Below are 11214 nucleotides of genomic sequence, written 5' to 3'. Positions count from 1 at the left end.
AATAAATAAATAAAATAAAAAGTAAATGAATAAATAAGTAAATACTTTAAAACCCAGAATTTTACTTAGCTGCAGTGGTAACTGTTCCAGAAGCTGAGGCAGGAAAATAACTATAGTTCACTGCTCCCTGGGCTACAGAGGGAGGGCAGCGTCAGCAGCAGAGTGAGACCCAGCAGTGGTGTACAACACACCTCAATACCGCAAGCACAGGGCGAGAAAGGAAAGGATTTCACTTAAGCCATGTTGCAGGTTTACTATTTTAAAATACAAACAGATCAGAGTAATTTGTTAAAAGATGGTATGTTCACTAAATAGTAAATTAAAACTAATTTATCTGAACGTGTTTGCCATCCCCGACATGGTTAAGCCTTCCTAGAGTTGACAGCTGAGAATTACCTTTTAATTGTGAAGTATTTCAAACTGGCAGGAAATTACAGAAAGACGAGAGAACAGACAATTTCTGTACCCACCATCTACGTCTGTTCAATGCCCATCTTTTGGAAGTCTAACTTCCTAGTAGAAAGAAGCAGAATGCGTGTTGAGTAAGAAGCCTCCCAGCTGGGACCCACTGTGGACTTGTGGATGCTCAGTGACCTGAAATCATGTAAGGGAAGCCGATTCCTCAGACAAGGAAGGGAGGCAGGGAAAGTGTTGTGTACGGAAACAGAGTCACAGGAAAGTAACATTCCTGAAATCCTTCCTTGTAAATGTCCCGTTTGAGCATTTGTGAAACCTGCTCTGTGCTAACTGGCCATTCTCAGATAAGAATTTGCTCTGAATGTCTCCAAGTGTTGGAGAGTAGGGAGCCGTCTTCAACAGAAAGAGACCGGGAGAGGCACAGCCTTAGCGGTGTACAGGGTGTACAGTGTGTGGGTGGGAGCCGTGGACCACCCACGTGGGAGGCGTGTTCCCTCGCCAGCTGGCCTGGGCTTACTCTGCAGGTGTCTGACTTTCTTAATACCGTTTCTTCTTTTATAAAACAAAGAGATGTTTATTGTAAATAATAGAATTCATGTAAGAAAAAAAATCACCTATAACCCCACGTTTAGTGTTTTGTTCCATGTACTTTCTGATTTTAAACACGTTTTTGTTTTTTTATGGTACATTTCACACCATGCCTGGATTGTATGTGGGTGGTAGGGATCTAACTCAGGTCCTGTTTTAGCAAGTACTTCACCCACTGAGCCGTCTTCCAAGCCCCTCTAACGCGTATTTATTTCCTAACATACTGAGAATATGTATCCCATGCTTTACCTATTTTAATTTTTATTTCTAGTGGTACATATTGCTATTCAGATTTCGCTATGTAATTGTACCATCTTTTATTTATCTTAGCACCTACATTGGACTTGGTTTTGTTTTGCTTGCTGGTTTTGTTTTGTTTTGTTTGTTTGTTTGGTTTCTCTGTAGCTTTGGTGCCTGTTTTGGAACTAGCTCTTGTAGACTAGGCAGGCCTCGAACTCCCAGAGATCCGCCTGCCTCTGCCTCCCGAGTGCTGGGATTAAAGGTGTGCACCACCTGGTTTTGTTCTTATACGTTATGTGTTAATATCACCGCAACATCTATAATTTTAGTATAAATTATTCAAAATGTGAAAGTCCATAGATGGATACAAAAGTTAACTTTTCATGGTGAATATTACCAAATTTCCTTTCTAAAAAATTAAACTGATATTCTCCCTCATTGATTTTTTTTTTCCCCACGCTGTTGTGTTTTTTAGAGAATCCTTACATAAAATTTGTGTGAAGATTCAGAATGGTGGTGTTTGTATTCAGGATCGTATGATTTATTTCCTCAGGGTCACAGGATGCCGCTCATGATCTGGAGCTACTGAGGAAGTACAAGGTAAATGCAGCGACGGATGCTTCAGGTCTAGGACTACATCCGGGGAGATGGCCGTTCTCCCATCCCATGGGAAAGACTGTATTGCTCCAACTTTGGCATGATTCCTCTCATCTGTGCAATTTGGGCTCCGATTTTAATAGCACTGACAATAATCGCACCTGCTTTACATACACAGCTGTGTAATTCAACTTTCCTATTTCACGTTCTTCTCAGGTCCCTTCACACAACCCATGCACTTGACCCTGGAAGCACATCTTTCCTGCCTATGTGTGAGCAGTTCCGTATGGGGCAGACTTGTCTCACCTCTGCTTGTCAAAGACCCACCCATTCCCGAGTCCCAGTTCATACACCAGCCTCCGCTAATACTGCTTCTTACCTGCTCCCTTCACACAACTGATTGGATTTGTTGCTTGCTTTCAGTATTTTCCTCGAAGTAACTGTTAGCTGTTTGCTAACATGTCAAGCACAGTTTCAGTTCGTGTTGAGTGGTTTGAGGAGCACATGAGGTTCCTGTTCGCTTGAAGCTTATGCTCAGAATGGACCCAAAGAAAACAAAAAAACTCTATAGAATGATATAGTGTACGGTTCAGTCGGGAAGTACAGAGTGATGATGCCCCTGGTTTGTTTGGTTTGGTTTGAGACTTGGGGACTCAGGAAAAGCTTCTTGGAGGAGGGAATCTTGAATTTCTCTCTGAGGGGGGTGAGGAAGGAACAGACGTAAGAGGATTCAGATAGAAGAGATAGTGTGTGTAGACAGCCCCAAGCCAGAGAAAAGAAAGGTTGATGCTTGCCGGGACAGAGGTGGAGATCAGAAGATAGTGTGAGAACAAAGGGTACCAAGATATGAGCAAGAGAGGCAAGTGTGACCCAGTGCCGTCGTTGTTTAGACACGATCCAAAACGTGGTGAAAGCCAGTGACACATTTGCGCAGTGAAATATCAGGATTAAAGGTGCACTTTAAAGAGATTTCTCATTAGAAGCAGTGTGGTAAACAGAATTGAGCTAGAGATGGAGAGACCAACTGTGGAGTTACTTCATTTATCTCGGGGAAGCTGAGACTCGCTTAGATTCGAATGCAGAGGGGTAGAGAGAAGTGGTGGGTTTGAGGTATCCTGAGAAAGTCAAAATCCTCACGATTGGTTGGTTATGGGGAGAGGAAAGTTCCTAGTTGGTGGACTGTGTAGGAAGGATTAGGAGCTGTGGCCCTGTTGGAGGAGGTGTCTCACTAGGGGTGGCCTTTGAGGTTTCCAAAGCCCATGCCAGGCACAGTCTCACCCCCCTCCCCCTGCCTGCAACTTGTGGATCAGATTGTGGTGAGCTCTCAGCTACTGCTGGCTGACTGCTTAGTTGGCTGGTCGAGTGCTTAGATCAATAAGTAAAATTTGCATAAAGAAACCTCAAAAGAATATGAGAGAAAACGCGCAGTGAGCGTGGTTGTTGCGAGAGTAGGAAAGACGCCGTGGAGACGCGATGAAAGCAAACCTTTTCATCTTCCTCCTTACAGCGCTTTCGTTTCAGGGACAGAAACACATTTTGATTTGTAGTGGAAATAATAATGCCTAAGTAAGAGGCCTGTGACAAGCTGCATGCCTGGTAAATACGAAGTAAGGATAAAGGGATTCATACTATCCCAAGGCCAGCATCAGTCAACACTTCTCTCACTGGGTGGTAGAGGTAGGCTTTCTTAAAAAAGAACCTTTTTGGCTGGGTCCCTTTCATAAGCCCCATAAATGCCTGTGGTTCATTGCAATAGAAAACCAAACCAAACAAACAAAAACCACTGAGGTTCTTGTCTTGGTTTTTTGCCCTCTGATCTTCAGACAAGTTTACTTACTAAAACAAATAATATACCACAATAATATTCACTGAGGTGTTTTTTCCCTAGTAGATATTTTAAGTACTTTCTGGTGAGGTCCTTGTTCACTCAGTTCTTAGGATCATTAAGTTCAACCTGGTCTGAATTTTCACAGTGCTTCTAGTGCAGGGCGGATGGCAGTCTCCAAGGAGTCGGAGTACAACAGAAGCTTCATGCATGTATTATTTAAGAGCATTGTTGCTGAGGGATGAGGCAGAGAACATGTACCAGTCAGTGAGTCGTTATGTGTTCATTATTCATATTCCGGAACTTACAATTCCGGTCTGTTTCTGGATCATCTAATTCACAGAACTTAAAAACCATCTCTGTTCTTCCCTTTAAGGTGACCCATATTCTCAATGTTGCTTATGGAGTAGAAAATGCCTTCCTTACTGAGTTTACATATAAGACCATTTCTATACTGGATGTTCCTGAAACCAATATCCTGTCCTATTTTCCAGAATGTTTTCAGTTTATTGAGCAAGCAAAACTGAAGGTGAGTTTTATTTTGATATAGTTCTTCAGAGCTAGGGGACCACCGTCCGGTTTTTGTATGTTTTACTGAATTTGTGAAAGGACCATTGTGAAGATTTCCCTCTAGTAATACTCATCAAATCCTTCAGTATTTTTGGTTCTCTAATTGGTTTTTGTTGTTGTTGTTTGTTTGTTTCTTGTTTGTTTTTTGGTTTTTCGAGACAGTGTTTCTCTGTAGCTTTGGTGTCTGTCCTAGGACTAGCTCTTGTAGACCTCGAACTCACAGATATCCACCTGCCTCTGTCTCCCGAGTGCTGTGATTAAAGGCATGTGCCACCACTGCCCAACAATTGTTGTTTTTTTTTTTTTATTAATGAGAAGTTTATTTTTCATATTAATTTAGCTTTGTTTCTTCTGCGTTCTTACCAAGAAACACTGGGATACAAACTCCCTCTGCTTCTGAATTTTCCTGTGTAAATATATAGTTAAATATCCTCTGAGGCTGTATTAGCACCTATACACATCCTGACAGATTTGTCAGAAGCCAGATGGACCAAAGGGTACAGTCTGCTCTAGTCTTGTCAGCGGATTCTTGGCGATGAATATTCATTCATTCTCATGACTAAGGCGCAGAGATTGTGTAGCTGTGCCTATAAAAAGTTATTTACTGATTGATTGAGGCAGGGTAATGGAGCTTAGGTGAAGTCTCAAACTTGCTGTGCAGCCAAGGATGATCTTGAACTTCTGGTTTTCCTGCCTCTACCACCCCCACACTAGACTTGGAGATGTGCGTTACCGTGTCTTTTTTTATGCCGGACTGGGCATGGAACCTGGGGCCTCGTTTGTGCCAAGCAAGTACTCTACAAGCTGAGCTGTATCTCTGGCCCCTATGCATTTTGAAGCATAGGATTTTAAGACAGAATGCATGTTGTTGTGCTGAGACGATATGAAATCCTAATCTGAAACTATCTGCTGGTTTTGTGACTTAAGAAGACCAACACAAGATATTACTTCAATATTAAGTTCGATTTATACCAATGTTCTGACAGACAGGACTTCTAGGATGGCTATTACCTAAAGTTGTACCCTGAAATGATATTTTTTTCTCTCAATAAGTAATTCTGTTTTATATTTTAATTGTAATTAAGTTTATATTTTTCCAATTTGTAGAAGTAGGAGCGGAGGCAGGGCTGCGTCCCCGGCACCCGGCCGCCCACATGGCAGGCTTATGCCCGAAATAATTACACGGAAACTGTATTTTTTTAAACATTGTCTGGCCCGGCTAGTTCCAGTTTCTTATTGGCTAGCTCTTACATATTGTTCTAACCCATTTCTAATATTCTGTGTAGCCCACGAGGTGGCTTACCAGGGAGGATCTTAACCTGCATCTGTCTGGAGTGGGAGAATCATGGCGACTCCTCTACTCAGCTTCTTTTTCCCAGCATTCTCTTTTGTTTACTCCACCTACCTAATTTTTTGTCCTATGAGGGCTGAGGCAGTTTCTTTATTATTAACCAATGAAAGCAACAGATAAGATACAAGACCCACCTCCATCACCAATTAATTCTTTTAGTTTTTATGTATGATGGAATGTATAATCATTTTTGATAAGGAATAGTATCAGAGGATTCACACTCATAGACCTGTCTATGGTAGCAATAGCAGATGCCCAGGCAGGTTGGTGGATACAGCTTATGTAGTAGTCTCTTTCCCCCAAGAACTAGTCAGGAGTCCCATGGGGACTCTGGGACTAGGAGCACATCCCTTGCAGGAGTCCGTCCCCTAGTCCCACCACCTCCTAACCTCACAGCATGAGCCCAAACTTTGATACCATGAGCCTCTAGGGGCCATGCTCAAACCATCTTCAAAGCACAGCACCATACTGGATAGGCATGAGTGTTGTCCAAGTGACCTGTGCTACAGACGGTTGCTGGGAGATCTCGGCATGATAAGGAGATTATCTTTCTTCAGGAATTGTCACAGTCTGACTCTCCAAAAAATTGGAAGTATTTTATTATATTTGATTTTTAATATATTTAAAATTTTTTCTTTGAGGATTTTATACATGGATACAATGTATTTTAATCCTACACCAGTCCTCCCCCACTGTCTCCCTCTACCTCCTCTAAGATCCTCCCACATCCCCCTCTCAAATTCATGCTCTTTCTCTCTCTCTCTCTTTTAAATAACTCATTGAGTTTAATTATTGCTGCCCATATACACTGGGCATGGGGCATCCGCTGGAGCATGGTCACCCTACCAGAGACCACACTTCTGGAGAAACCTGACTCTCCCTACCCTAGCACCTGTTGACTGTCTGTAGCTCTTCAAGTAGGGTTAAGACTTCATTAATCGCTCTGCACTCCCTGATGGAATGTTACAGAGGCTGGAGACCAGGTTTAGCCATTGAGAGAGAGTTCTTGTTTCTGCAGAGGACCCAGACTCTTTTCCCGATATAGTATAGCTCATAACCGACTGTAACTCCAGTTCCAGGGAACCTGTCTTAGGGTTTCTATTATAACAAAACATCATGACCAAAACAAACAAACAAAACAAAACAAAACAAAAACAAAACAGCAGATTAGGGAGGAAAAGGATTGTTTTACACTTCCATATCTGTTCATCTCTGAAGAAAGTCAGGACAGGAACTCAGGGAAGGAACCTAGAGACAGGAGCTGATGCAGAGGACATGGAGGGGTTCTGCTTACTGGTTTGCTCGTCATGGCTGACTCAGCCTGCTTTCTTATAAAATTCAGGACTACCAGCCCAGGGAATGGCACCACCCACAATGGGTTAGTCCCCCCCACATCAATCACTAATTAAGAAAATGCCTTATAGCTGGATCTTATGAAGGCATTTTCTCAATTGAAGTTACCTCCTTTCAGATAGCTCTGGCTTGTGCCAAGTTGACATAACACCAGCCAGCACAGACTCTAACGTCTTCTTCTGACAAGGTGGACATACATACACATAAATAAATTTATAAAGAAGAAAAGTAGTTATTTAAAATAGTGAAAGAAAAATATTGAAATTTTAAAATTTTTAAAAATTGGTTGAGATCTGGAGATTGTTTTGAACTAAGTAATATTCATTAGTAACTTTCAAGTTGTTGTAATATAACTTTTAAACATTTTAAGTCATAAAAAATTAACTGTTAAGTGATGACTCACATCTTTCATCCCAGCACTTAGACAGAGGCAGATAGATCTCTATGAGTTCGAGATCAGCCTGGTCTACAGAGCAAGTTCCAGGACAGCCAATAGTACACAGAAGAACCCTATCCTTAAAAACAAAACTAACTGTTGGTACAAAGTGGAAGAACAAATTAGGTTGAGGCAGGAAGACTGAAGTACCGGGTGAGTCTAGAACCGCCCGGGGCTACTTAGTGAGAACCTGTCTTAAAATGAAAAGAAAAGGCTGGTGATAGAGAACTTGCCTAGTGTGTGCAGAGCTATGAATTTTATAGCTCTATAGTACTATAACTATTAGTACTGCAAATGCAGAAGAAAACCCACAAAGAACAAAATGAGAGGGGCTGGAGAGATGGCCCAGCACACAAGAGCTCTTACTCCTGGAGGACCAGTTAGTTCCCAGTACCCTGGCAGCTCACATGTGTAACTGCAGCTCCAGGGGATGGGACACACTCTTCTGGCCTCCATGGGGTCTCTACCCACATGTGTGTGCACACACACATAATTTTTAAAAATAAAGATAATTTTTAAAAAGTGGGACAAGTTCCTGATGTGTAGATGTATACGGTGGGTGTTATTTTACTTTTCCTGTGTGGAAGCAAAGCTCAAAAGTGAATCAGACAGTTGACACAGACTTGTTGATGTGAGGAATTTCAAAATATTAATTTTGTTGCTAACCATTCTTGAAAAGAGATGCCCTTGCAGGTTTGATACAGTGGATCAAGGCAGTATTTTCATCACAGGTCCACAGATGTGGGGAGGCTGCCTGGCAAGCCTGAAATAGTCAAACGGCCCATGCCAGCAGTAGTGTAAGTGAGCTTGGGAGCTAGGGTTTCTAGTCATATGGTCCCTCCTGTCCCTTTCCTGCTGTACCAGATGACTAGTGGAGAAATGAGGTTGCTGAAATGTTTGATTCTGTGCTGTGTGCTCCGTTCACTATAGATCATTAACTTTTTAAAAGCCCGCAGTCTGCCAAGTTGGTCCCTCAGATTGATTACATTCATCATTAATGCAATCTTGCCCAAACCGGCATCCACCCTGCACTGTGTCCACTTCACTTGTAAAGTATCACTTACGAATTACCTGAGGAGTTCTCTATTTATGGAGCTCACATCTGGGATATAATTACCTTTCCCATGCCATCATTTACTAGCTGATTGGTTAAGACTTTTTTTAATTTACTTCCTTCGGAATCACAGGCCCCACAGCACCAATGATTTTGTACATAGATTTCCAAGCCAGGGACACCAGTTATTTCTATACAGATGCTGGTAAGTTGCTAGGTTTTTCTCTGTACTTGGCTGGGTCACTTGAGGCCTGTAGAAGATGCCATTTGAGAATTCCAACCACATTATCAGAGCCTTTCAGTCCTGGGGGAAAGCAGGTGTTAGATGATAAATTTGTCCTCGTTTTCTGCAGTGAAATTTATTCTGTGATATAGATAGACAAGATGAATTATTTACTTGACAGTTTTGAGTCTGCTAAGAATGTGTAATTAATTTAATGACCTTTCTCAGGTGAATAATGTGAATTTTGTTTGCTGTCATTGCAGGACGGCGTGGTCCTCGTTCACTGTAACGCAGGGGTTTCCAGGGCTGCTGCCATTGTCATCGGCTTCCTGATGACTTTTGAAGAAATGGAGTTCACCAGAGCTTTGTCGTTGGTGAAAAGTGCAAGGCCATCCATATGTCCGAATTCGGGCTTTGTAGAACAGCTTCGCGCCTACCAAGTGGGCCGAGAGAACAGTGGAGGTGACTAACTGCCCACAGCGGACAGGGACCGTGGTCCATGATCTGTGCTCTAGCAGAGACAGACAGCTTCTCCGTCGGCCTCTGTTTTGGAGAGAAAACTTGTAAAACTTCTCTTTCCTGTTGTCTTTTGCCAGTGGAAATGGGGGTTACTTGTATTGCCCTGAATATTAATACATTTTTAAGTTTTACCATCACTTTGTTATTGCAATATCTGGTTAAGTATTTCTTTGAATTACAAAGAGAAGATAATGTATTATCAAATCACTAAATCACATATGTGTAGGAGAAATTTTAAACCTTACATTTTTTGTTAGAGATAGAAAAGCAATCAATGAAGCCTTTTAATTAATTTTATTTCTCATACAAAATTTCATGAACGAAACCTTTTGAAGTGGTAGACTTACTAAGTGAAGACTTACCATTTCAAAAAAGGTAAAATTTTTGTAAAGAATTTTTTCTAAGTTAAAAAATAATATCTTGGGGCTGGAGAGATGGCTCAGAGGTTAAGAGCATTGCCTGCTCTTTTAAAGGTCCTGAGTTCAATTCCCAGCAACCACATGGTGGCTCACAACCATCTGTAATGAGGTCTGGTGCCCTCTTCTGGCTTCCAGGCATACATGCAGACAGAATATTGTATACATAATAAATAAATATTTAAAAAAAATAATATCTTCAGCTTTTCCCAAAGAGTACCAGAATCAAAGGCTTATATTAAAGCTATCTAATGCTTATAAATACATGTAACTTAAATCCTCTTATGAAAAACAAGTTTCTGGTGATATTTGATAACAGATAAAGCTTCCCTGAGGATCAGAGTGCAGAACTAGCCACACTAACTAGCCGTAGAGGCTGGGCGGTGGTGGTGCACACCTTTAATCCCAGCACTCCTGGAAGCAGGCAGACAGATTTCTGTGAGTTCAAGGCCTCTCTAGGCTACTCAAGATCAGATCAGTCTAAAAGAAAAACAGAGCTCACATCTTCGATCCCAGCACTGGGGATCCCACACTTTTAATCTCAGCACTAGGGAGATGGAGACAGGAGCGATGGCTGGGCAGAGAGAGGAGTATAAGGCGGGAGGAGACAGGAGCTCAGAGAATCCAGTCTGGGGATCTGTAGAGGCAGGACCTTGCCTATTGGGTTTGAGCATTTGAAGAGGTAAGAACTCTAGTGGCTGGCTGCTCTGCTTCTCTGATCTTTTGGCTTTCACCCCCTAATATCTGACTTCAGGTTTTTATTTAATAGGACCAATTAGGATTACATTATACAAATTTTCATTTTGACTTTTAAATTTGGTCTTATTATAAGCATTTTCTTTTATTCATTAGGTGATTGCATAGATGCTCTATGTTATAATTTTATGATTTTTTTAAATTAAGCATTATCACTTAAACTTTGCTCTTTTTAACTTGGGTGCTAAGTGTTCTGCCTATGGGTTTCCTGCCATATTTTTTTGTCTCCTGGGATCTCTAAAATCTATCTTATAGTGAAAGATGATTTTTTTAAGATAAAATCTTAAGATTGATCTATTTTATATTTCAGTATTCTATTGAAAAACATATTTTCTAAGGAAAAATTATGAATCTATAAAAATTTAAATATTTATAGAATGCTCAACATTTTGTACATTTTTTTCCTGGAAGAACACTTTGAACCGTTTTTTTCTCTAATGCTTCCATGATAACAAAGCTGAATTATGTACATTGTATATTTGCTATATGGTTTTGAGTTTGAGGCAGGGGATTACAGATCAAGTGGGAGAGTGTATGCTTAGTTTGCTAAGAGGCCCTGACTTCCATCATCAGCAACACACACACATACACACACAAATAAAAATCTTTAAATTTTTATGTAGGTGCATACTGCAAATTTTATCTTGGTCTAGTTATGAAGGAATTTTTTTATGCTTTTTGAGTGACATTTGTGATAGGTTCTAAAAGGTAAGTAGGCGTTGACTGAAGGTGAGTGGGTTGTGGCAGATTTTCCAGAACTGAGTCAGGACCAGATGTAAAAGCCAAAGACGAGGAAGAGCACGAAACATTGTCATATGAAGGACTTACTGAGATGTGGCTGAGATGAGGGAGCACTGAGGCGGAGGGCA

General features: G+C 41.2%; 1 protein-coding gene across 2 annotated transcripts in view; it reads left to right on the top strand.

Moving 5' to 3' along the window:
- Nucleotides 1–10961, top strand: part of Dusp19 (dual specificity phosphatase 19) — a 13647-nt gene extending 2686 nt beyond the window's left edge. The window contains exons 2-4 of one of the 2 annotated variants that reach the window (XM_050120468.1): nt 1799–1845; nt 4044–4196; nt 8918–10961. In XM_050120468.1, the coding sequence (XP_049976425.1) occupies nt 1799–1845; nt 4044–4196; nt 8918–9124 (407 nt within the window). In that variant the 3' untranslated portion in view covers nt 9125–10961. The remainder of the gene's footprint in view (nt 1–1798; nt 1846–4043; nt 4197–8917) is intronic. The other variant, XM_050120478.1, reaches the window with a different exon arrangement.
- Nucleotides 10962–11214: the final 253 nt, after the last annotated feature.

The sequence above is a fragment of the Alexandromys fortis genome, unplaced genomic scaffold, assembly GCF_014885135.2.
Source record: "Alexandromys fortis isolate MF-2015 unplaced genomic scaffold, M_Fortis_MF-2015_v1.1 scaffold_8_1_9099942, whole genome shotgun sequence".
Lineage (NCBI taxonomy): Eukaryota > Metazoa > Chordata > Mammalia > Rodentia > Cricetidae > Alexandromys > Alexandromys fortis.
Note: the sequence above shows the minus strand (reverse complement) of the source record. Positions and strands in the feature narration are given on the sequence as shown.